The sequence below is a fragment of the Telmatherina bonti genome, assembly GCF_933228915.1.
Source record: "Telmatherina bonti genome assembly, chromosome: 15".
NCBI lineage: Eukaryota > Metazoa > Chordata > Actinopteri > Atheriniformes > Telmatherinidae > Telmatherina > Telmatherina bonti.
The window spans coordinates 31,507,591-31,534,640 of NC_136613.1; the positions used below are offsets into that span (position 1 = coordinate 31,507,591).

General features: G+C 38.1%; 1 protein-coding gene across 1 annotated transcript in view; it reads right to left on the reverse strand.

The window, feature by feature from the left end:
* Window positions 1-2,913: 2,913 nt before the first annotated feature.
* The window catches only part of LOC306766276 (calcitonin gene-related peptide type 1 receptor), a 34,373-nt gene continuing 10,236 nt past the window's right edge, over window positions 2,914-27,050 (reverse strand). The window contains exons 2-13 of the mRNA XM_079253931.1: window positions 18,635-18,743; window positions 16,723-16,876; window positions 14,746-14,856; window positions 13,424-13,536; window positions 12,974-13,065; window positions 12,737-12,863; window positions 12,417-12,570; window positions 12,249-12,309; window positions 11,981-12,047; window positions 8,749-8,967; window positions 8,089-8,130; window positions 2,914-7,428 (exon numbers count right to left, since the gene is read on the reverse strand). Coding sequence (XP_079110057.1) covers window positions 7,207-7,428; window positions 8,089-8,130; window positions 8,749-8,967; window positions 11,981-12,047; window positions 12,249-12,309; window positions 12,417-12,570; window positions 12,737-12,863; window positions 12,974-13,065; window positions 13,424-13,536; window positions 14,746-14,856; window positions 16,723-16,876; window positions 18,635-18,709 — 1,437 coding nt within the window. The 5' untranslated portion in view covers window positions 18,710-18,743 and the 3' untranslated portion in view covers window positions 2,914-7,206. The remainder of the gene's footprint in view (window positions 7,429-8,088; window positions 8,131-8,748; window positions 8,968-11,980; window positions 12,048-12,248; window positions 12,310-12,416; window positions 12,571-12,736; window positions 12,864-12,973; window positions 13,066-13,423; window positions 13,537-14,745; window positions 14,857-16,722; window positions 16,877-18,634; window positions 18,744-27,050) is intronic.

Here is a 27,050-nt window from a genome sequence, read left to right on the forward strand (position 1 = left end):
TTAATTGGACTGGGTGAGATACGGAGCAGGCTGCTGGTGGAATGTCTTTGTGTTGCTGTGCAGTTAAACAGCAGTGGATGAACTTTTGAACTCATTAGAGAGCAGCTTTTTGAAGCGACGTTATGAATGCATGCTTGTGAAGAGATCGTTCAACGTTAAAAAGCGGCTCTCTGCTTTGCAGCTGTGGGCTTCTGCGTTACATAGCAGATAATAGAAACTTTCCACAGATTATTTGTGTTTCAGGAAATATGCTCAAAGCTTTGAACTGGAGTGTGTTGCTGTGCTGTTAGGGAACTAGAAGTTGAAAATGCATGTATCTCATAAATAATATTAAACATAGAAATATTCCATTTGAAGCGTGCTCACTTGAAATGTTTGTCAACATGAATCCTTTCAGAACAGCATTTTGTTTACCAGCAATACAGCATCATGAGGTGCTTCTGATGCTAAGCTTTTTCCAAGTCTGTCTGGTTGTACATGAACTGTGGGAGCAAATTTAACTGGATTCAGAGTGTATGAAACCATGCAAGGCATGGCTTCAGTGGGGTTTACCACAGCAACGCTCACATAAAGAAAATCTTATTGCTCAGATCAACGCTGGACTGCTTTCAAACTGCATGGAAACGTGTCTGTCCAAGTTTTTCACAACAGATGTGAGGCAATGTTTAAGATTTAAATGTGCAGTGCATTAAAATACAGTTTTATTAATATCTGAAAATTTTCATACATTCAGTCATTTTCTACACGGCTTCGTCCAGTTCAAGGAATGGAACATACTGGGCAGGTCGCCTGTCCATTGCAGGAAAAATGTCATATTTTGGGAAAGAAGTTTCCTGTCTGTCACTTTATTAAACTAAGTGTTACTGTCTAAATAACCTATTTATGGTAAATGAGATATATTCATATGGCACATCTCTGGTCACATGTTCACCACTCAGAAGACTTTTATACTACATGTCGCATTGCTCTCATCACACATTCAGTCCATCTGTTGTTACATACGACTAGAATAAGCTGTCTCCTGTCACACATCCACACCCTGACAGACATTGTGGGAGGAAACGGGTTCAGTGTCTCGCCCGAGGACCCTTCGGCATGTGGCAGGGAGAGCCAGGAATACGCCTCAAACATTGACTTGCTGTCAGTCCATATCAGAGGCAGACTGGAACAGAAGTGGATCATGTACAACAAAAATCTCTGCTATTCCTTAAACGTGACATAAACTGTGCAAATCCTTTAAACACATAATACACATAGATAAATAAATAAAACATTAAAGCGGCTTTCATCCTACTTTGTGTTTAAGGGAGAAAGAAAATAGAATCGACATGAGAAATGATGTATCAGATGAAAACCACGTGTAGAAACGGTGTCTCTGTGTCTGATGCCTGCTCTCCTCTTCCTCACTGACTCTCCTCTGGATTGTTTGTTTTCCTTCCAACAAAATGTAGAATAGAATAATAGAATAAACTTTATTGTCATTGCAACAAGTACAACGAAATTTAGAGTGCCATTTCAGTTGATGCCTCATTCATTAAATAAAACATAATATAAAAAGATAAAGATCAATATAAATAAAATACACAAACAAGGCAACAGTGTACCGTCTGCTCAATCATCTATGATTGGCAGATGTTGCAAACTGATCCAAATTGATTTATGATTTGATTCAGGAAGACATAAAAGAGTTGTATTCAGGACCTGTTGCTTTAACTAGTTAACCAATCAATAAAACCAGTTAACCAGCTTTTTCCAGGTGGAAACTATGTCATCATCAACTCATTTAATAAGTGTAGGGAGACAAACTCACTGGGTAATAAAACAGCTTTTATTGAGGCGGCATCATCACTTTATTGCAACTTTGTGAACAGCTAGTGTGTTCACCGCTAACTGGCTCATATAGATACGGTTTACTGGGTTTAATGGCTTTTTGTTGTCAGGACATGACCTCAGCATGGAGAAAGTACTGTAGCTCACCTCAGATTCAACCATCTTCATCCTCATCTACAGCAGATTTTTTTTCATGCTGCCTCTTCTCTGTTTTCTCTCCTTGGCTCTAGAGGAAGCTGCACCGTGTAGCACGTCGCCAAACAGGGTAAGGTATCTGCTTCAGCCCGGTGTTAGTTCAAAAAAGAACTAATGGGCTGCATGTTAATGTGTTTCACGGGTCGGTGGTCAGGAGGCTAGGAGACAGGGATCCCAGCAATGCGAGGTGGCGTTCAATCTCCAACTTTACCACTAGATGGCAGTACTGGTGCCTCCTGGGTTTCGCTGTAATAAATTGTGATGGTTGCCACAAAAGTTGTGGTGGTATTTGAGATAAATCTTTAAAAGTTCTGAATCTACAAAGCACACTGGTCTGCGTAATACACCTCCTGGCAAAGTGTTCTTGTCAGCGATGATCAATACAGGCTTTTTTACTGGTTTCCAATATACCGGTTTTGTCCAATTCCAATTGTCCCTTTTCCGATACCAATGAAGATATTTTTTGGGAAGAGTTGTGCTAAACAAAATTATCTGCAAAACTATGCATGCCATCTCTTGTATTTTGTCATTTTAAACAAGACGAGACTTAGCTAAAAAGTTTGATATATAACATGTGCAGTTGTGTCATTAAAAAAGTAAAAACCAATACTGAAAACTCCCAGTGTTCCATTTTAATGTCGATAACGGCCCAATAATATTGGTATGCCAATTATATCGGACATCTCTAGTTTAAACAAATCAAGGAAATTGAAAAGAAGAGTTTTTTGATCCATTCAGCAGGTCTGGATAATATGGACTGAATCCAGGTAAGTTTTCTCATTTGTTCATGCATTTCAGTGATTCTCCGACTGTGTTTTTTGCTAAAGAAAAATTGTTTGACAATTGACAACTTTGGTTTGTCGTCCACCACAACGTCCCAAGCAGGGCAAAACACTTTGCTCCACTTTCATGTAGAACACTGACAAAGTGTCAGGAATAATCTTTATAGAACAATTTTAGACAACTGATGCTTCAAGAAGCAAAGTTCATGACGTATTTCAGAAAAGAAGATGGAGAGCTGTGATTTATTAAAGCTGTGGTTATTGAACAGCAAGGATGGGCAGAAACCATGAGGATGGGCCGAACTTGCATTTATAGTTGCAATATCGTGAATTCCCTAAGGGCCTAATTAATTATGTTACATTCACAAATGGGCCTTCAAACATGGACCACGTATCACTGCAATGGTATCATTTTAGCCAAGTTAACCTGGACAGACAACTGCAGGAAATGGAAATAAAAACAAGAAAAACGCAGAACTGAGGGTTTTTTCTGTGCTATACTGTATTTGTATGCACATACACACAAGATAGCAACACTGTCTAAGTCGCTGACATGATAAAAAAAAGAGACACGATAGATAGATAGATAGATAGATAGATAGATAGATAGATAGATAGATAGATAGATAGATAGATAGATGTTGTTCACATCCAGATAATAAAACAAAACCATTTACATTCAAAAAGCAGTGTGGAGTCGATGTGTCAAGACTATCAAAGTTAGATACAGTACAGTATAAACAAAAAACTACAGACGATTTCAATGCTTTTGTTATACTTTGCAACATTTTACTAAAGTGTCACAAACTCTCAGAAGAGTCAAGAGAAAACATTGAACACATAAATACACAACAAAAATGATACACAAGATTTACTCCACTTGCCAAAAGTCTCTGGCTTTTCCACAGGTTTTAATGACATTACTTTAGCTTCATAAATGCTTCTGATGCGTCAGGAACAAAACGTGACTTTCGATGAAGACATCAGAATTCTATCATTGCAAATGAACCACATGGTGAAATCAGCACTCTGACAGGCATAAACGCAGGTCGTAAATTTATGAGGACAAACTGTCCTTCGTGTGTGCTATAAAAAGACATCAACGGCGTGGGAAAAGTCAGGCTGATCTCACACTGTTTGAATCAATATGTTTACACGTCTGATATGAAGCCACTGCCTTTGGACTTTATTTACCAAGAAAATGTGTTTCTTCCTGTTGTGTAATCACAGTTATATTAAAGACCTAGAGTCTGATGAGCCAACAGCCAGCTATACGGAAATGCCACCGACATTCAGTTGGAGGATGGTTTCTTTGGACCAATTCAAGGTCATTCGCCTCGTGCTTTCTAACAGGCAAACTGAGTAGTTCCTTCCCTACCAAACTGGAAAATTCAACAAAATATAAGCCGGGAGAGCTGGGAAGGAGCTGCATGGCACCAAAGACAGCACAATATAATAACAAGTATGATAAATCATAGCTAGCAATGTGAATGTGGTCAAATTAAATCTGACATAATTACCCTGATCTAAATTCCAACATCCGAGGCAAATCGATACCGGTAGGAAAGCGGACGCAATCAATCAGTGGTGATAAGAGGTGATGAGGGGGAGACAGATACAGTAGCATGTTAAGATATTATGATTCAGAACGTCACCTCTCACCTTCTAAAACACTGCACTAGTGGTTGAATGCTCCAGAGTATAGCATACCCATAAATACTGCATACAGAAATCATGCACATACACTCTCACATCTTTAACTTCTCTGTTAAGAGAAGTTAGATTTACAAAAACAATATTTACATCAGCCGACAGTGACTCCTGTTCCCAGCATTGTGGACAATATGTTATGAAAACGCTACAAAACAAAAGGAAAAGATGTGTGGGATGTGACAATGTGAAACGGCAATGTGTCTGTTAAAACTGTGCAGCTGAAAAAGCATTTTTATTCATGTCAGTTTTCTTTCCATGGCCACCGTCTTGTGAAAGCTGAAGAATCTTATTATATTTCTGCATTGCAATATTTCTTATCAGGTTTAAAGTAAGCAGTCAGTTTTTGCTAATGTAGACCATTGCTGGACAAAATAAGAGAGAATGCAGCTCAAAGAACCGATGCATCCCCTTTTCACTTTCCATAGTAGAGAGCAGCAACAACTTATAAATATGTTGCTTCATTCGACACATGAAGGGACAAAATATGATTTTTAATATATTAAATTAAGGAGAGTTAGACATTCCTGTATTCCAATCTTTAGTAAACATGTTTTGATTGCTTCACATCCAGATTTTACTGATGCAGCTCATCATTTTCTTTTCCTTTTAAAGTGAAAAATAAGTCCACTGGAATCACCTCGCTGGCCTTAAAGCTTGCTTGTATTTTCACTATCCACCTAAAGTCTGTCGAAAGCAGCCAGTCTGCTGAGACTCCAGTGACCTGAATTTACAAAACATGATGGGGCCATTTAAAAATGGACATAAATTTGTTTTCATAGTTAAAGGCAGTAAACATATGAACAAGTGCATATTTAGACATGAAGATTCAAAATCTTAGGTACCGTATTTTCCAGACTACAAGTCACGCTTTTTTTCATAGGTTAGCTGTTCCTGTGACTTATACTCCGGAGCAACTTATAGTCCAGAAAATACGGTAATTATTTTATCTTCAAGTCAATCTAAAACAGGAGCTTGGTACTGAGGGCGACAACTAAGCCAGACTGTGCAAGTTCCAACAACATTTGGTTTCAGACTTCACATAGGAGTAAAGTTCACATTATACCCTGCATTAATGTGTATGAAAAGAAATTAATTCATTGAATTATCTTTGACATGATGTGAACATTTTAAAGCTACAATGCGGGACAGTCTGGGATTGAAAAAAAAAACCCCTCTAATTTAATTTTCCGATTTCAGAAAGACAATCAGATTTTGATCTTTTAGTTGCTTTTCATTATTTAATATGACTGGAAGTGATCATGTCAATTAGCATGTGATATATCAGTTGCTGGATCCAGAATCTATGTAAATCCAAATCATAGTTTGTGACATCAGCAAACACTGACTCATTATCAATTGAATCAATAGACTGCATTGTCATCAAACTTTACTCCCCCACTTAGCATAAACTAGCATAAAACGGAGCATAAACGGTCTGTTTTCACAGTAAATCTGCACAGCGATGGAGTTACATCATGACTTCTGCAAGCAGATGGAAATATTAACCCTTACTTGTGAGTAGCTACTGTACGGATACGTACTCACAAATGTTAAAATCGCCTAAGCAAGACTCCTGTAACCTAATCATATCCTCGGACCTGGATGTTCACAACATTGTGCTGCTGTCATTTTTCACCCAGTGCGGCTCATAGCTCAGTTACATGTCTGCATTCATGAAGAATGAGGATGAAGACCGCAGTGAAAGGGAATGTGATGTGCTCATGTCCAATAGAGTCAGCTCCTTAAATTTACCTTGTACATTCAAGTGTAATGAGCATAAACAAAACAAGTCATTTCCTGATAATGTCGTTAAAAAAATGAAGACTGCACTACAAGTAACAGTACAATTACTTTAAACAATTAGCATGTTGGGCTGTGCCCAATCATTAGCCATGTCCACATCTATATCTCTGTAACCTGTGTGTGTGTGTTATACTACATTGACTGTGCACAAATAATCAAACTAAGAAGAGAAAAACAAATGGTTTAAAAGTTAATTTATAGCTGGCCATAAGTCACATCAGTATTTAACTCAACATCTGAGAAAAACGAAGCGAATTGTCCTTAATAAATACTGTTTGGTATTTACTCTGTTTCTATTTAATAGACAATAGCGTGTTCAGATAAATTAACATTTGAAATAGGCAATATAATAGCACTTTAATATATTATGATACACCTGTTTAATGTTCCTACCTTCATTTTTTTCTTTGTTGAAATATAAAGTTTGTTAATGGTAGATTTCATAGTTTGGCACCGACTATGTTGAAAGAATTTACAGTGTAATCAAATGCTTTTTATGAACAACCTGATGCCAAAGAAAGGAACAAACAGGCACCATGTATTCATTCAGAATGGTTTTTAGGCAGAAAGATAGCAAAAAATATTGAGATTACTAGAATGCGTCATTGTCCAAATGTAGCTGCGCAGTTGCAAACTGTAGACAAAACACAGTGCAGGAATGCTTGTGCCAAGCTCACCTTGCGGTATTGTTAAAGGGCCTGTGTTAATATGACAGAAGTGTTCATTTCCTGTTGGTGGGTGAGAGTCTGTGTGTACAATCCTTTTCCCCACTTGTTTCCTCTGACATTGTATCTGCAGGAAGAGGCGAGTTTTCCTACATGCCACGGAGCTCCAAACATGCTGCAGATCTTAGGGATGGATGAGTTTGAGAAGGGGGATGAGGTCAGGCGAAGGGACTGTCTGATTTAAAGATGGAGACGTCCGCATCGTGGAAGCCCTTGCCGTTCATGTGTTCTGTGTGGCTGTCAATGGTGTAGCAGCCCTGCACCTCAGTGATGGAAGAAGCCGTGTAGGAGGCTGAGCGCAGGGCATCCGAGTGGTTCCCTATGCTGTTGCCAAACTGAATATGATACTGGTTCCAATGGCGCCTCAACACTCCTTGGACCTAAAAGAAAGAATCATATTCACAGTATTAAAGGAACTTTTTCTGAATTACAGACAAAAGAAAAACATTGATATGTCCTCAGTTAATTAATACTCACTGTCATAATTGCAAGCAAAAAATGTTCTCAATGACTAAATAAAACAGAATAAGATAATCCATCTTGAAAAAAAAATCCATCTATCTATCTATCTATCTATCCATCCATCCATATATCTATCTATCTACTTTCAGATAGCTAAAGCTAGCCTTGCTAGTTTAGCCATATAACTGCCTAGTGGCTTTAGTTTTATAAATTATGTTGTAAATGCTCTTTTTGTTTGAAGTACCAATATCCTTATATATTTTATGCATCTGAAAATATAGGTGAGAGAGTGTGTGATCAAGCTAACAGCAAGAGGTTAGCCTAGCATACGATTGGATGTACAGGACAACAACCTGTTTGGTCGTTTCTTAACTAAAAAACCTCTTTCTCTGCTGTTCTTCTATATAAATAATTATTTATCTAGTTATTTTTTCAAGTGAAATATAAAATATTTTTATGAAACAAAAACATATTTTTATAAAGTTACTACAATCGCAGTCTGTGGATGGGTGGCGAGTACTGTATGTACATGAGCATGAAGGTCTAAAAAAAAATGTCAGGGCATAACCCCTACTTACTTCTCCATTGAAAAAGCAGAAGATTGTGGCCACAAGCAGACCCTGAAATTGAAGCAAAAGGAATGACTCAGTTCTACACTACTGTTCCGTAGCAAGTTGTCTTTTCCCAGAGAACACTGTTAATCCTAAAAGTGCTATGAAGACGTAAGGCTTGAAACTGCAAATAAATGCATTTTAATGCAGCCTTTTTGCTAAAGATGTTGTTCCTGCACTGGCCAAGCTGAAACAGCTCAAGATGACCCGATAACAACTCTTCAACATTTCAGCTCTATTCAGCGCAGATAATTCATGTCTTCCTTCCTGCTGTTCTCCCACGGACTACAACATAAACAATGTCTCATTCCTAAGAATGTTAAGCTTTCACTAAAAGCAAAGGAAATAATAAAGTCAAAGTCCAGGAGACAGTCCTTTTAGTAAAATAAATGCCTCCTTGAATGGGGGAGAGAGACATTGAAATCAAGTTTCCTAATAAATTACTTGTTAAAAGACAAAAGAGCTTTCTCAGGAAACAGGCGCCGGCCATTGAATACCATTCTAAAAATATAAACTGGGCATGTATTTACATAACAATGTTTTTTTTTTTGTTGTTTTCTATAATAGAAGCCTTTAAAAATACCCTGCAACCCAAGCCTCCACAATGACCACTAAACATCATCTCACCTGGTAATGCATTAGTATATGCATGATGTAGTCATATATTTCTGAGAAGACACGTCCTTCTGGCTTGTATGGAAGCAGGACAAACTGGATACCTAGAAGAGGTACCAGGATGAGGGTGGCTCGCACTGCCTTCATGTAGAGACTGGATTCTGCTTGATGGGTCACCTTCAGTTTGGTGATGAGAACTCGCACGATATTTAGAAGAAAGAACAAATTGACCTGGAGAGAGCAAATCTGCATTATATTCAGATTTTTGGAGAAACTGGAACAGAACAAAATATGCTGTGAATGGGGGTGGACCTATATTCAGGTCCTTATGTTTTTGTTCAACAAAAACAAAGATGTGATGGTACATTCTAGGAAAAGTAGGGCCTACATTTGCCTAAGATGACTTCTTTGTGTCCCATTATTTGACAAATGCCGCCTGAAATTCCCCAACCCCTTTCGCTGTACTATTTTAAACATTTTCTTGCATGCACTTCCCATTTTAAATCCCAACTAAGGCCTTTCAGTGGGATTAATAGTGCATTCACACTGGCATTCTGGTCTATGTGAACACATATGTGCACTCTGGCACAAATCAGAGGCTACACATGTGGACAAAATTGTTGGTATCCTTCGATCAATGAAAGAAAAACTCAAAATGGTCACAGAAATAACTTAAATCTGACAAAAGCAATAATAAAAATTCTATGAAATTTATGAAAGCCAGACATTGCTTTTCAACCATGCATCAACAGAATTATATAAAGAATAAACTCATGAAACAAACCAAGGACAAAATTATTGTACCCCTCGAAAACACTATAATAGTGTTACCAAAGGGACATGTTAATCCAAAGTGTGTCCACTAATTAGCATCACATATGTCTACAATCTTGTAATCAGTCAGTGGGCATATATATATATATATATATATATATATATATATATAAAACTGTAGAGAAGCATGTTAAAGGTAAAGGCTATAAGACCATCTTTAAGCAACTTGATGTTCCTGTGACTACAGCTGTACATATTATTCCGAAATCTAAGATCCATGGGACTGTAGCCGATCTCCCTGAATGTGGTCACTTGAGGAAAACCGATGACAAATCAAAGAGACAGATAATACGAATGGTGACAAAAGATCCCAGAAAGACTTCTAAAGAGATTAAAGGTGAACTCCAAGCTCAAGCAACATCAGTGTCAGATTGCATCTTCCGTTGTTGTTTGAGCCAACGTGGACTTAATAGGAGACGACCAAGGAAGACACTGTTGTTGATAACAAATCAAAAAGCCAGATTGGAATTTGCCAAACTACATGTTGACAAGCCAAGAAACTCTGGGAGAATAAGACAGATGGACAGATGAGAAAAAATGGAACTTTTCACCACATCAGTGTTATGATGTGGTGGTTTCTGTTATGATGTGGTGGTTTCATTCAGTGCCTTAGTTTCTAGTTTCCTGTTTTATTTTGTAGTTTTTCCTGTTTAGTTCTCTTGGTTCTTGTTTAGCTTAATTGATTTTCTGTTCATTGGTTTCACCTGGGTTCATTTGTTTCACCTGTGTCTCATTTTGTTTCAGTGTATTTATACCCCTCTGTTTCAGTTGTGTTTGTTGGATCATTTTGTTGCCCTTTATTTGTGCCTGGTAGTTCGTTCTCTGAGCTCCTTGTTTTGATTTAAATAAACCTTCTGGAACCTACACCCCTGCTTCACTCATCTCTGCGTTTGGGTCCACATCTCCACTCCATCATAACAATCAGCTCTATGATCACAAAGAAAAGAACACTACTGTGAAACATGGAGGAGGTTCTGTTATGCTCTGGGGCTGCTTTGCTGCATCTGGCAAAGGGTGTTTTGAATTTGTGCAGGGTAATATGAAATCGTATCAAGGGATTGTAGGGAGAAATATGCTGGCCAGTGCCAGAAAGCTTGGTCTTTCAGGACATGGGTTTTGCAACAGGACCATGAGCCAAAACACACAGCTAAAAACTCCCAAGAATGGCCAAGAGGAAAACATTGGACTATTCTAAAGTGGCCTTCTATGAGCCCTGTTTCAGGAGTTTATTTTTTTATGGAATTCTGTTAAAGCATGGTTGAAAAGCAACGTCTGACTTTCACTGGTTAAATTTATTAGAATTTGTATGTATTATTACTTTTGTCACAATCACGTTATTTCTGGGATCATTGTGAGTTTTTCTTTCAGAAATTAAACTAATTTTTAGAACACTTCTTGCTAAGGTGCTACATTAATAATTTAATAAAAGCCTACACACTGCCCATGCCGCAATTCAGTGAAAGAGTCCCACATCATAACACTTCCACCTTCATGCCACACAGCTGGTATGAGAAGCTGGTCTCTGCTGAACAGTCACTGTGGCCAAACAAAGCTTTCTATGACTTGTCGGTCCAGAGACCACCATTTCATTTTAAAGTTGAAATTTACACCCTGTCCATTCATCCTGTGTCTAAGTGACATGTATAAAACTGTCAAAACAGACTAATTGCTTTTGCCGATAGATGAATGTACGTCAGTGTTGTAGAGAGCTTTGTAGATTTTGGCAGGATGAAACCAAACACTTGATCAGCAAACAGCGAAGCAGGCCCAATATATCAAAAGGTTAAAAGTGATGGCTTCTTACAGTCACTCTTTAAAAACGGTTAAAATCCAAATCGACTGTCTTAATTTTGGTTTATTTCAACAGAATTAAATGCTTTTGAGATCACGTATGTTCAAAACATCATTTGACAGCATTATGATTTTCTTTAAGGCCCTGAAATTTGTCTGCTGCACAACTTATTAACAAACTTGGTAAGATTTAATGAAACTCCACAGTGACTTGTATAATTAGCTGTTCTTCTAAAAACCTGAACATTTAAAGGCAAGAGATTCTTATGGGACCAGTTTTCACTGAAGCACATCCCACTGAAGTGATTAGGTAAAAACTAACACAGACCCCAGGCCTGGGACCACAAGGTGGATTCTCAGAGGAGCAGATGAATAGATTTCACAAGAACAACACAATTAAACAAGCTATGAAACTGTTCTGCCTAGATCCCCCCCCCTCCTGCCCCACAGACTCCACTCACAGGAACACAAAAGCAGATTATTGTGCTCATTGCGCAAGAAAAACAGTGTAGCAAGAGAAACACAGAAGGGATCGGTTGTTTCATTTGGTTAAATAAACATGTTGTGATTTAATATGTTGCAAGTGATTGGTGTCAGGAGAAAGTGTGAGCCCTCTTACCAAAAGAGCAGCACATATGGGACCATGGATGATGTAGAGTAGCGACGTGTTGGAGCTAAGCCAACAGCTACAATAAAGAGAAGAAGAAAACAGGAAGGTCTACACATCATTACTGGTGCATCACGAGGCATGCAACCTATTACACAGATGGGTTTGCCTATAAAGTAATCTAGAACATTTCAGCAGAGGGATTCATCAGAGAGGTTGCTGTCAGTGCTACACTTGTTGCATTTAGGCAATTTATTTGTTAGCTAGACAGTTAGCTTACTTGTCGTTGTAGTAATAACTCCGAGCAATGGCATGTATGGAAGCTGGAATAAGAGGGAAGCCTGTGAAGAAAAGATGAAAGTGAGGATTTAATTTAAAGACTGCAGGAGATCTTGGAAGGCTTGCACAGACTTTAATTGGGTTTGATGTGCCAAAATTCCTCACTTACCCCAACCCAGGAGGTAGTACCACATCAGGTGCTGCTTCTCTGCAAACACAGCCACCACGATGAGTGTGTGCAGATAAATTCCCTCGCACAGCATCCAGAAGTAATTACAGCCAAACAGGTACAAATGAATAAACTGGGAAACTTTACAGCTGGTCTGAGGAAGAAAAACACATACCCATAATGAAGGCAGATGGCAGCAGTAAACAGCAGGGCTCTTTTGGAGCAGTGTTTTTTTTAGCTGATTTAGTCAGTTTACACACTGAAAGAGACAAGAACTGTGAAAACCAGAGTAATAGATGAAAATCAACTGATAAACTAACCGGGTTCCTCTGCACCAGCTCCTGGTTGTTTGCCACTGCAGTCAGCCAAATAATGGTGATGACAGAATTGAGAACAAATGAGAAGAAGAGGTTTTTGTGAAGGGTGATCCTTTGGCAACTCAAACTTCTGCAAAAGATATAGAAAAGAAAAAAAAAAGATTTTACTTCACAGCTTGAATAATACATGAAAAGATTCCCATCAATGAAACACGCTGACATCAGGAACTTAAGACTCACTTGAAATGGAAGAATATAGCAAGGGAGACGAAGAGCGAGGTCAGCGACAGTCCATGTCCGATGAGGGCTAAGTAGAAAAGATTCATTGCGGTCTGGAAGCAAATGAGATAGAAGTGACGTAATCTGATTAAGTCTGGTCATCCATGTGTTCATGCCTCTTTGTGCTCAAAAACAACATATTTAGCGGCACTACAAAATCTTTTCAGCACATTTAATCTAGAGCAAAAATAAAATCAGTGTTCAGATTATGCAGTTCAGTATATTGTGGGTATTTGAAGTAACTGTCTACTGAACTTAATGCAACATGATTTGGAGTGACAAGATGACCTTTAAGTGTTGTCTTCTCACTGCAAATGTACAGTAATTGTCCAGATACTGAATTAAAGGTCAGTGCTAATCAAGAGTCACATCTTCCCACCGTATATGTGGTGGTTTAATGAAAAGACCTACCATTCTGCCAATGTTGGTGTGCTCATTGCAGCGGGTGTAATTGGTCCATGTCCGGTTGCTCTCAGGATGCAGAAACCAGTGTCCATTATCAGTGCAAATCTTTGTCACAATTTCTGAAGGAAATAATTTGAAAATAACTCAAATTACCTTCCTCACAGTATTAATTTCTTTTTAACAGTCTTTCTGGTGTTTACTTTCTGTCGCATTTCACTGAAGTGACTTAAATAAACACCGTCATAGACATGAAAACAGCTTAAATCATGTTATTTAACTGTATTTGGATAATCTAAACAAAATCAAGAGTTTCATACCAGCAACAAAATAAACAACAGGAATGAAAGTGGCCAAAAAAGAAGAAAAGTTAACTGAATAAAGGAGTTAACAAAAATCTGGAAGTTTATACAATCACCTAATTAAGTGATGCGGGGGAGGTGAGGGTGCCACAACTGACTATAAAAGGAGCATTAATCAAAAGGTTTTATCTTTTCATTAACTGAATAAAGTGCGCTATTACATCCAGAAACAATAAGCCAAAATAGCAAAGATCCAAGCTGTTATCAGTTAAAAATGCAAGAGGCAAATGTGATGTACACAGGTTCAGAATTTCATTTAATTTTGTTGGTGGCGAAACTGAAAGATCAGGGATGAAAATGACTTTATCATCAAGCCAACTAATAGCACACTTATCTGCCACAGAAAACATTCATTTCCAATAAGAACTCTTATCATTAAAATGATCAAATGATGCAATTTCAAGCCTCCAAGATTGTTGCTCGTTTAATAACATTTAAAATCCTAGCAGGAAGACATTTTCCATTGTGTAAAATGCCACAAGGTTATGATGGAGCCCGCCAATGATATAAATCAGTGCTTTGTCACTTCTGTGTCACTTGTAAGGTTTAGTTAAAAATACTATAAAACAAATTAAAAAATACTCAACAAAACACAGTTTAGGAATAAAACCTGCTTCTACAAAATACTGCATCTACAGTGAATGTTTTTGTTTACTTAGCATTGAAAAATGGCAATGACTTGCTGAAAATTTAAAAATAAAACATTGAGTATAAAACAATCTGTAGAGAACCTTGGAGTGTATGAAACCTTAGAAGCACTTTAGAAGGAATTCTGTGAGAATTGTTTGATTAGTCATGAGTAGTGTTGTATTATTCAGCAAGGGAAATCAGGTGATCTCAATCTAGGCAAAGCTGAACTTTAAAAAAGCAAACTAAGGATTAAAACCTGACCTCTATTCAGAGTGAAAGCCAATATACTAAAAAGGCTGCCTATTCAGCATGTTTGGCTAGTGTAAGCTGAGATCCCACCTGAAGGATCAAAATCCTGGAAGTAGTCCGGGCAGTGCTGCTCTGATATTACTCCAGCTTTAGTGTCATCCCAGCACAGCCAGCCATCCCAAGTGCGATTACACATGGCCTCTGAAATAACATGAAATTATTTCAGGAACAGCAGATTTAGTGAGTCAACAGTCTGAATCTTAGCTGATTGGACATAGAAAAGCAAAGTACATGTCGAGTACTCCTGCAGATATTATACACTGCTAAAAAAAATAAAGGGAACACTTAAACAACACAATGTAACTCCAAGTCAGCCACACTTCTGTCAAATCGGACTGTCCACTTAGGAAGCAACACTGATTGACAATCAATTTCGCATGCGGTTGTGCAAATGGAGTAGACAACAGGTGGAAATTATGGGCAATTGGCAAGACACACCCAATAAAGGAGTGGTTCTGCAGGTGGTAACCACAGACCACTTCTCAGTTCCGATGCTTTCTGGCTGATGTTTTGGTCACTTTTGAATGCTGGCGGTGCTTTCACTCTAGTGGTAGCATGAGACGGAGTCTACAACCCACACAAGTGGCTCAAGTGGTACCAGGAGACAGGCCAGTACATCAGGAGACATGGAGGAGGCCGTGGGAGGACAACAACCCAGCAGCACGACCGCTACCTCCTTCTTTGTGCAAGGAGGAACAGGAGAAGCACTGCCAGAGCCCTGCAAAATGAGCTCCAGCAGGCCACAAATGTGCATGTGTCTGCTCAGTCAGAAACAGACTGCATGAGGGTGGTATGAGGGTCCGACGTCCACAGGTGGGGGTTGTTCTTACAACCCAACACTGTGCAGGACATTTGGCATTTGCCAGAGAACACCAAGATTGGCTAATTCACCACTGGCGCCCTGTGCTCTTTACAGATGAAAGCAGGTTCACACTGAGCACATGTAACAGACGTGACAGAGTCTGGAGACGCCGTGGAGAACATTCTGCTGCCTACAACATCTTTCAGCGTGACCAGTTTGGCAGTTGGTCAGTAATGGTGTGGGGTGGTATTTCTTTGGAGGGCCGCACAGCCCTCGATGTGCAAGACAATGCTAGACCTCATGTGGCTGGAGTGTGTCAGCAGTTCCTGCAACCCGTTCCCCAGACCTGAATCCAACTGAACACATCTGGGACATCATGTCTCGGTCCATCCACCAACGCCAAGTTGCACCACAGACTGTCCAGGAGTTGGTGGATGTTTTAGTCCAGGTCTGGGAGGAGAGCCCTCAAGAGAACATCAGCCACCTCATCAGGAGCATGCCCAGGAGTTGTAGGGAGGTCATACAGGCACATGGGGGCTACACACACTACTGAGCCTCATTTTGACTTGTTTAAAGGACATTACATCAAAGTTGGATCAGCCTATAGTGTGTTTTTCCACTTTAATTTTGAGTATAACTCAAAATCCAGACCTCCATGGGTTGATACATTTGATTTTCATTGATCATTTTTGTGTGATTTTGTTGTCAGCACATTCAACTATGGAAAGAACAAAGTTTTTTTTTAATAAAAATATTTCATACAGGTGTCTTAAATGAATTTCCTCCACAGGGTGGCAGGGCTCTCCCTGAGAGATAGGGTGAGGAGCTCGGTCATCCGGGAGGGGCTCACAGTAGAGCTGCTGCTCTCCGCATTGAGAGGATTAAGTTGAGGTGGCTTGGGCATCTGGTCAGGATTCCTCCTGGACCTCCCTGGTGAGGTGTTCCAGACACATCCCTCTGGGAGGAACTCCGCCCCCCCACTTCCCGCAGAGTTGGCAAATGTGGCTGGGGAGAGGGAAGTCTGGGCTTCCTTGCTTAGGCTGCTGCCCCTGTGACCCGACCCCCGGATGAGCGGCAGATCATTCAGATCTACAACGTGTTACTTTAGTGTTCCCTTTTTTTTTTTTGAGCAGTGTATATTCTGTATTTAATTTATCTCTTGCCACCATTCAGTCAGCTTTAACATTCACAGCCATCAAAGCTACCTTGTCTGCTGTGGGTATTTTCCTTCATTATCTTTTGATAGCACTCAAACTGTGCGGTTACTATCTTGTTCCTGGTGACTCCCATGTCATGGTAGACATTTGTTGGATGCTGTTGCTGGGTTTCGTTGTGGTCTATGCTTGCTTTCACCAGAAACTGCAAGACAGACAGAGAGCAGATACACTGTTTGAATATTTTTTTTGGTACAACTTAAAAAAAAACAACAGTCAAAGGAAGAAAAAGGGGAAATTAGCATCTGTTTCTACAAAAAGAATTAAACCTCCAGTAGCTAGGAGAGAAACCTGACAAGACATGGCACACAAAGAGGAGAATAAATAAATAAGCAAGCAAATGCATATGAATAAATGCATCTGCATAAGAGATTCTGTGTGCACTCAGAAAGAAAGGCTGCGAGATGAGTTAAGTAAAGCAAGCATACCTGAAATATACATGAAGTCTAGTTTGTAAGAAATGCTTACACGTCTTACTCAATTCAGAGACAGATCTTCAAGTGAACCAGGAGTAGGCCTCAACCTGAGTTAAACCACCTCGTTTCAGTCACTTTGTTAGGCTCGGTTTAAGTTTGCTTTAGTTTGTCTGAGACTAAAGTCATGGATTAATCTACATGAATCTGATGATTAAGAAAAGACAAATAGAACGAAGACCTCAAGTCGTGCTAAACTTCATAAGTACACAAAAAAACATAAACTGCAACTGAGGATAAAAACAAAAGCTGCTGGAAATTTGCATAAATACAACACAAATAAAAATGTGACAACATCAACTTCAGGTGAGTCACTAATATCTGTCCCACAATGCTCATAATTATTATCTGACAGCAGTGTAAATAAATGTAATAATGATGACAATAACAACAACAAAAATAATAATAATAACAACAAAAATAATATTAATAATATTAATATTATTGATAACTAATAATATATTAATAAAATCTTATTATTATTATTATTATTATTATTATTATTATTATTATTATTAATAATAATGTTAATAATGAATGTAATAAATTTATTAGAACTATCTAATAAATGTATCCTGTCTTTAACTGCACATTGGTGCTATCGGAAAGCGTAAAACACTGTCCGTTGTCATGCATCTGCAACTTAATCTCAGTTATTTTCTTTTGTTTTAATCATTTATGTTTGGCTGAATAATTAGCTACATATTTTTCTGTAGCACAATGTTCTCAGAACCTTCAGCCCATCATCATCATCTCAACCTAAGAAACAATAAATTAATTTCTTAATTTCTTTTATACTTTATTCTCTCTTTTCTTATTTTTCATATTGTATCTTTAAATTGGTTGTTGTTAAAATACAAGAAAAGAAAAAACAAACAAATTTTAAAAATGATTTTTAAAAAAAAGTCCTATTCTTCATCATGCCATCAGAAGAAGCTGAGGCATGTGGTCTTATGTACGATGTGAACAAGGTCAATGCGAATGGCTGCACCTTAGTTTGACCTTTTTTTAATTGTTGTAAATGCATTTTTTCACATTTTTAGTCTTTATTTTGCAACATTGTGTGTTTCACAACTGTGTGTCTGTTGTATTTGTAAAGAAAAAACAATCAACTCCCTCTCATCATCATAATGGTTATTGGTTATTCCATTACTAACCACTGCTATTATTATTGATCATATTGGGTGACTGAAGAAGCCGGGGAAGACATTGTCTTTCTCTTCTATATTCTTTTGGTTTTGTTTTTCCTGTTCTCAATTTAAATGTATGTTCAAATAAATTTTTACTTCAAATCTACGCTGCTGTCTGCTAGACGTACGGCCAACCTCTCACTAAGCAACTTCCATTATGTAATAGATTTCTGACATGAAATAATATACAGGAAATTAGTCTCAAATAAGTTACTAAATAATAGATAAACCTCGTCCTACCATTGTTGGATTGCACAGAAGTATGAGCGCCACCATCCACCTCTGTCCAAAGCGTTCCAGTTTCTTCTCTGCCATTTCAGAACCAGTAAGTAGTTCAGCGGCTGCAGATCTGAAATGGAAAATAAACGAGTGAAACCCTCATAAAGGTCACTTCACAGCACTCATCTCATCTCACTTATCTCTCCTGAAGCGCTGCTATTGTACTCGCCATCAGTCACTTTACCTGGTAACAGACTAAAAGGTCACTGAAGCCCAGGCTTAAAAAGCCCAGACATGGCTGTTTGAACATAACAACAATACACTTCTGGATCAATCCAAATGATTGATAAACAACTGCGCTCAAATTTCAGGGCAATCAAAGGCTGGATTGCGGGACAACAGTGACAACGCAGCATGCGTCTGAACAGACAGCCCAGCATGCTATCATGTGAGTGTTACTGTAGGTCAGTCTGAAATGAAATGCCCCCACAATGCAATTGGCTTGCTGATTAAAGAACAACACAGCTGAAGAAACAAACTGCTCAAACGAGGCCAATGCAACTCTGCCGGTCCGAGGAAGCTTCAGCTTCCTGCCGAAAGTCATGCGAGCACAACTCGCATGCTTACTGCTGCTTAAAGGGGTGCTATTATGGTATTTGGAGTTTTCTGAGCTTTCTACAGTGTTACAGTGTTGAATCCTCATCAGACATGTGGACGACACTGTTTTTTATCACCTAAACGCATGTTTGAGTTTGAGTTCCAGCACGCTCTCCGTTCAGTTTCCACGGCGACGAAAAACTCGTCGTTTTAGAGAATTTTTTCTACTTGGAAATCCTTGTGACGTCCCGGGGGATAAGGTTCGGTGATTGGTTACCTTCTACTGGTTAACAAGGGCATGTACAAATACATCAGGCGGGTGGAAAACGTGGGATAAAGTTATTTCCAACGATGGCTGGTGAGTTTACCAAAGAGAGACATCCTGCTGCATTCGTTGCTGTGGGTTGCTGTTTTCCACTTCGTTTTCAGGCTCTGATTCAGGTTCCAACATGTAGGGCTGTATGCTTTGTGTTGACATTGTATTTTTTTTTTTTATTGGGTTCATATTAGTCTAATCCTTCTGTTTATGAGATGTTACAATGACGGCGAAAGCAGGTGCGGTGCGCGCTCCCGATGTAGTGCAGTGGCGGGAGGCGGGGCTTAATGCGGAAGAGTCTCAATCCACTCGTTTTGCCCACAGGTTGATCTGACAGCCTACGGAGAGGGTCGGTCTGAAGTAAATAAAGCGATTTGTGACAATAACTCGATCAATCCCAGCCCTTCTGGTCTCAGAAATAAAAATAAATTAGCCTGAAATGCACATAATAGTTCCACTTTAAGCCACACATCCTCGCACTAAGTCACAAAAAAACTTGAAAACTGTGTCAGACGCTTCACGTTTAAAGCTTATGCTTACATGTCAGCACAGCAGAGGCCTGCAGAGCTGTTTGGAGCCAAGCTGGGGGCCACAGAGATTTCAAGGTTGCTGCATAGCAGATGAGCCAGAATTCAAATAGAAACGTATCCCTCAGGTAGGACACATTTGCTTTGCAAAACAACTGATTTGCTATTGTCTTTACTCAAGTAGACTTACAGTCAACTGGACATTTCTTTCCATGAAAGCAGCATATCGTTAGCCAAGAGTTCTGCACTGGTCTCAATGCAAGCAATATTTTTACAGAACGTGGACGATGCTCACGTGGCAGCAGTGCTTTCAGCATGACACGCAAACAAGCAAGCGAGGGGAAACATGAACCCCTGAATCAATCAGAAAATATTAGATTGAATGAATTTGGCACATTATGGTACAACACAAAACATTGCAGAAGGGAATTAGTAGAAAAAGAGGAGTGGAACCCTCAAAACCACCACCATCCTAGCACAGCAGTTAAACCAACATTTCTTAATGAAATTTACAGAAAAAAATACAAATCATTTAACATAAATAATCTGGGTAGAAAAGAACATGAATAGGCAACGCTGCTAATGCTGCAGATCAGATCAGTGTTCTTTGTTTAAACAAAACGACCACTGCATTAAATTCCACTAAATAAGATTAATTATTGGACCTCCTTGTGCTCCACAGAGTAGATTTTATGGTATTCTGTTTAGTAAAATTAGATTAATAGACTAGAACAGCTCCTCTTAGTAGTTCAAAATCCTCACAGTATATGGAAGACCTGCTAGATTGGGAAAAAAATGTTGGGGTTCCTATTTCCTAATTAAAACAACTGAGTGCCGACGAAGGATGCATACTTTCTTCTTTAATTTTAGTTTCTGCCTGTTATACATCATGTTCCAACATCACTGCGAATTAATGCAAAATCTAATCTAAACTTTAAGGCTCATACAGGTTATTTTATACTTCATGGACCTCACAAAACACGCACAAATGCACACCACACACTCCAATGCAGACACTCGGTTCTGCTTCGCCAAGTTCCACAGCTGTTTCCTGGCAAGAGCTGTTGTCATGCATAATACAGATGATGTATCATGTCAGATGGCAACAAAAAAACAGACGTCAAAGAAGCCTTTCTTAGTAGCGGCTCACTTTGCAGTTGTGGTTTGTTTCTTACTTCAAAGTGACTGGTTACAAAACACCATTTACAAAATCCTTTAAATGACAGTGCAGCTTATAACAACAACAAGAAAACATTCTTTACTTTTAAATGGAAACTTTCTAAATGAGTTCAGTATTTATATTAACCTTGTCTGCCTTATAACGGCCTGTTTGTTAGCATAAAGAAAAAACTGGACCTACTTTAACTCCACAGACACATGCTGGAAATATCAACAGGGAAACATTTTTTTAATAATTAAACCACTGAAAATGAATTATGTTGGGTTTTTAGTCAAATATTGCACTCAATTAACCCAGAAATGAACTTGTCCTCGCTCAAGCCAAATGAATAAGCAGGTTGCTTTGCTCCAAGCAAGCCATTTTAATTTAAAACCAATTCATGAGGATTCATATTTAATGGTCATTTATATTCAGAGGCAGTTGGGTGCAACATTTATTCTATAAATAAGAGGATTTCTGTATTGTTTCTCTTTGCTATTTGACTGAACAGAAAGGGGGATGGCTTTTTTATTTACTTAGCCTAATATTCTTCTTATGGTATGGTTAAAGGGACAAAACTGAATGTGAAATAACAACCATATATGATAACAAGGTAGCAGCTATAGCGCACACTCAGCCTCTAAATAATAATAATAATCATATTTAAAAAAAAGAAAAAAAAAAGGTCAATTCAACATTTAACGTAGTTAGCTTTGGTATGCTAACAACCAAAGCAGTTACAGATTAATGTAGGCCTGTTATTGGCCTAACAGAGTTGTGTATAGTGTAGAAGGTTTCTGACCAATGTTAAATGCTAATCTCGCTATTCTAATATCCATGTGATGTACAGTAAAAGTTATCATTTTGCTAGCAGCCCAAATTGTACGGCTCACCACCAACAAGGTCACACTTTCATTTGCCACCAACAGCCACGCGATTGCCAGTGTGAGATTCTCACAAGCCACATCATTAGTTAGGTTCTAATATTTCCCACAAAAATAGTTCTGTAGCCTCTGCCAGCTGCTTAAAACTCCCAAATTAGTCGCTTTTAGTGCACCATAATCTCTGGCTTTGCTGATGTTGACACACACAAGCTGCCACCTGGAAGTTCCCATTATTCATAATATCAATAACGCTAGCTGGACCTTTCATGCATCTTGTTTTTTTTGTTTTTTTTTGTTTGTTTTTTTTTTGTTTTAAATGAACAAAAAAAAATAATAATAATTTGCCCATCATTAAAACTACTTCTGTTCTTCTACGTTTGTTGCTTTTTCCTGTCTGAAGTCAGATACTGACTTGCAGAGCTCAAGCTGTACAGATGTTATAAATCTGTCACAACTTAAAACATTGTTAAACTTTGCTAAACAAGCAACAGGCACTAATAGAAAAGTCAACAGGCATTTATTGTAGTGCAAAATAGATACATGAGGCAAAACAATTTAAAACAATTTAGCATACAATTGCTTGTAAAGACAAAAGTAATGTAAGATCACAACATTACCTACTTATTTGGTGAATGCAGTTTAAAGCTGTGTGAGGAGCCTCAACAGAAGTACAACAGTTGATTATCGATCTGTTTGAAATCCAACACAGCAGTGCAAACTGTGGGTGGCCCATTATTATCTGTAGCACCTCTGAGAGTTTCACTCAAGTGGTTAGTCATGTAAACTTTACACAAGCGATGACATCATCTATTACATCTGTTGGCATGCATGAAGTTATCCAGGAAAACAGCCTGTGCATAACATCTGCTGTCTTCTCACCCTGTGCCAGATCCCTGCCTGTACTTATCAACTCCCAATGTCCCTGCAGAGATGTTCTTGCTGGCTGTAAACATCCACTTCCAATCACAGGATGTTTGGGCCTCCATTCTCCAAGTTACACAAAGTGCCGCCCGATGGCATTCGGATGTCCATTAAGCTGGCAAAGACCAATAACTTCATTACTGCCTCATTCTGGAGCAGGAAACAGGCTTTGAGACTACTGGACTAGAGAAGGTTATTAAAATTGATTGAATGTCTTTATGCAATAAAAATAATTATCAACATGCAAACATGTCATTGTCTCTGTTTTCATGTATCTTCCTAATGCAGGTAAACATCAACGAGACATATCCTGGGGACAATAAATATTATGTATATATTGAACCTTTTTTTTCATGCATATTGTCCACCACAATGTACACCTATTTACAGGCTGTTTTCTAGTATATTCATGAATAGGGATGGTATATTTGCAATTTTGCCACTTCAGTCATTATAAGGAGAGTCACCCAACACATAACCACTCATTGAAGAATAAACAAATATAGTATCAAATTTGATACTTAAATATGACACTAGTCCATTTTTATAGAATATTCGTATTATATACATATGGCAATATATTATTTTATAAATACAGATTATAGATTATAAAAATAAACTAATGAAAAGTCAAATATTAAAGACACAGAAAAGCATCTCTGTACATGTCTGTAGAAGTAAAATACTGTATGTGAAAAAATGTGATATTGTTTTATTTTTTCAATATTTCAGGCATCAGAGGGTTGAAGCATATGACAAATATAATAAACTAAATTCTTCAGGATGACATGGGAAACTGCACATGCTATAATCCCCTGATAGCTGAGATGTTCCAGAAGTAGGAAAGAGAACCAGCACAAATGCAAGTAAAAAAAAAAATCCTGTTTTACTAAATAAATAGACTGTCTAATAAAGCAAAGTTTCCTCCTAAATGATAAATGAAGGCAAAAATAAATACAAATTTTGCTTTTTCTAAAGAACCTTTTAATTTCCAAACACAATGACTTAATGATTTTTTTTTCTGCTTGTGGAATAAATTTGACACGTTAAAGAAACAAAACAGTTAGTAATCATAGCTTTATAATCAGTTAATTACCAAACAGCAGAGTTAATTTCAGTCATGATTCGCTTTACTTTAAGTCAGATGCAATTTTTGAAATTAGTTAATCACATTTAATACTTAATTCCAATGTCACAATTTAGTTTCTAAACCATTACTCAGCCAATAACTGATATGCAGAGAAGAATTAATATGTGTGGTAAATAACATCAGCTTATCAAAGACAGGAAGGATTTAGAAATAAAACTACTTTTACAGGTAAATAGCAGATGCAGTTCGATTTAAAGAGCAGTGAAAAAGAAAGTACACTTTACCAGATAAAGGGTCTGATAAAGATTTTAGATTTTGGGCACTGCTGGTGCCCAATAGACGTAGGAGGGTTATAACATAATTTACAAACAATCTGGGATCCATTATTCTCCAGTGTGAAAGATTATTCAAATGGAAAATTATCAATGCAGTTACCAATTTTCCAATGAGTCTGAGAACAGGGTCAGACTGTGAAGATTTAATAAAAAACAAAATAAAAGATCTACATTTTACACTCCCCAGGGCAGAGCTAGCATGTTGAAAGCTAATCTTCATGACAGACCAATTAAAAAGACAAAAAGTTCACTTGTGATAAGAAACTTCAGGGAAACCCTTTTGAACCGGATAAGGATGTGTGGCTGAAGTTTGCAAATTTACTTCTGGACAAATTAGACCAAGAAGGAGATGCTTGGCTTTTATACATATTCTACATGAATCATATTTGGAAAAACAAACCAAAAACACTTCACACCAGTTGGACTCCACGGTGGTGGAGAGGCAATGAGATTGTTTTGCAGCAGAGCATGGATGCCTTGGAGTCATTGAGTCAAGTTTAAACTCTGCACCGCAAAGAATATTAGAGTTAAATGTAAAATTATGTATCTGACAGCTTAACCTGGTGGCAGAAAGTGAATCATACAACAAAATTATCCCAAACACAGCAGCAAATCTACAACGGAGTAAAAAAGTCACAACAACAAATCTAAATATATTAGTAAGTTATCTTGATTTGTAAAAATCCAAGCTGTTTGCGTTTTCCATACCATCACATCTTTTTTATTTTGGGTTCAAGGATAAACATCATAACCACTTTTAACTTTCTGCTTATTTCATGTAATGATGCAAAAGCCAGTACAGTTTTTATTTATTTGCCAAATGTTTATTGTTACAAGCTATAATGTGTAAGAAGTAGACATCTAGTGGTAAAGATCCATCCATTTTCTTAACTGCTTAGTCCAATTTAGTCTAACAGGGAGCCTCTCCCAGCAATAAATGAGCGAGAGGCTGGTACACCCTGGACCAGTCTGTCATGGTTTGAACTTTTTATGCCTTTTGTTCTTTCCTGTTTTATTTTGTAGTTTAACTCCCCTGTGCATTGTAGCCCTTCCTGTTCATTAGCTCACCTGCTTTGATTTACTGATTCATTTCACCTGTGTCCCCTTGGTTTGAGTTCCCATTTGCCAGTTTGTTGTCTGTAGCCTTTCCCTCTGTCCCTTGGTTTATTAAAGACTATTCTAACATTTCCTCTGCCTATGTCTCACCAACCTGCGTCTGGATCCACACCACCACCACCACCTCTCCATGACACAGTCCATCGCAGAGGTAAGATGTGCACAGAAATTAATTTAAATACCAAGCACAGCTTGGTATGTATAGTAGAATAAACACGCTATCATCTGTAAGTGGATCCAGTTGCACCGATGACTGCATTACTGGTTAAGTACTTCAATGTTGGGTACTTATATATAATGTCTTCTTCTATGGTCCTATTAAGGCATTGTTTTTACCAAACATTTCTCTTGTGCATTTCAAACAAAGCTAAATACTACATGAGGGGGTTCTCAACTCACACATTATTTGTCCAATCAGAAACACCATAAAATATGGGAAATAAGGCAGCAGCCATATATGTGGACCCACATTTATTACATATAAAAGTCTCATTCTAAAAGTAATACAAATATGTTTTTTGTTTTATTAATAAAGTGATTACATACCAATGGAAACAGTTTTAATGATATATGATATTTTTCTGTCACTGACATTTGTTGACACGTTGCACATTCAAGTCCCATCTTTTTTGTCTTCTGCTAGCTACCTTGACATCAAATATGTCTGCTGGAAACCAACATGGTTTGTGCAGGTGTTGGTGGAATCAATCAGCAAGTCAAAAAACATTATAACCTGCAACCAGCTGAACCTTGTATTTGCTTGTAGGGCTGGGTGATATGACATGTATTTCATTTGGACGATAGAAATTGTCAATTGTTTCATGTAGGCTCTAGGTGCTTTGTCGCAGTATTTTATGTCAAGATGTGCTTAACGGTATGCACGCTGCAATATATTAAGGAACATGGAGAAAGACGGTATTGATGCATTTCAAATCAGGATAATTCACTAAAAGATGACCAGCTTACCCAAACCGATGAGCTTGTTCCTAAAAAAGGGGAAATTTCTTTCGCATGGATGCGGTTTAGATATAAAAAGACCGATGTGGAACCGACAACAGACTAGCTCACAGTCCCAACAACAGACTCTGACACAACTAACTCATTTTATCACCTGCGCAGGAATAGAGAATAGAGAATAAAGAATAGAGTCAATGAGCAAAAGCCGTAAATGCAGTGTCAAGTGAAGGTGAACGCTCATAATAAACTCCAGACGTAAACACTGCAACGGGCATTTACCCATGAAACGTCATCCAGCCATAGTTCCCCCAGATGGAAGAAGATCACTGCTGCTGTTGCCAAGCACATCTGACATATAACTGATGTCTGACACAAAATTACACAAACAATTTTCTATCGTTATGTATGTGGTAATGAGGATATAAAATGAGTTTTAACGGGATATGAGCTTTTTGGTCATATCGCCCAGCCCTATTTGCTTGTGTGGTTCATTTTGTTAATGATCTTAACATGTTAACATTCAAACAAATGCCTT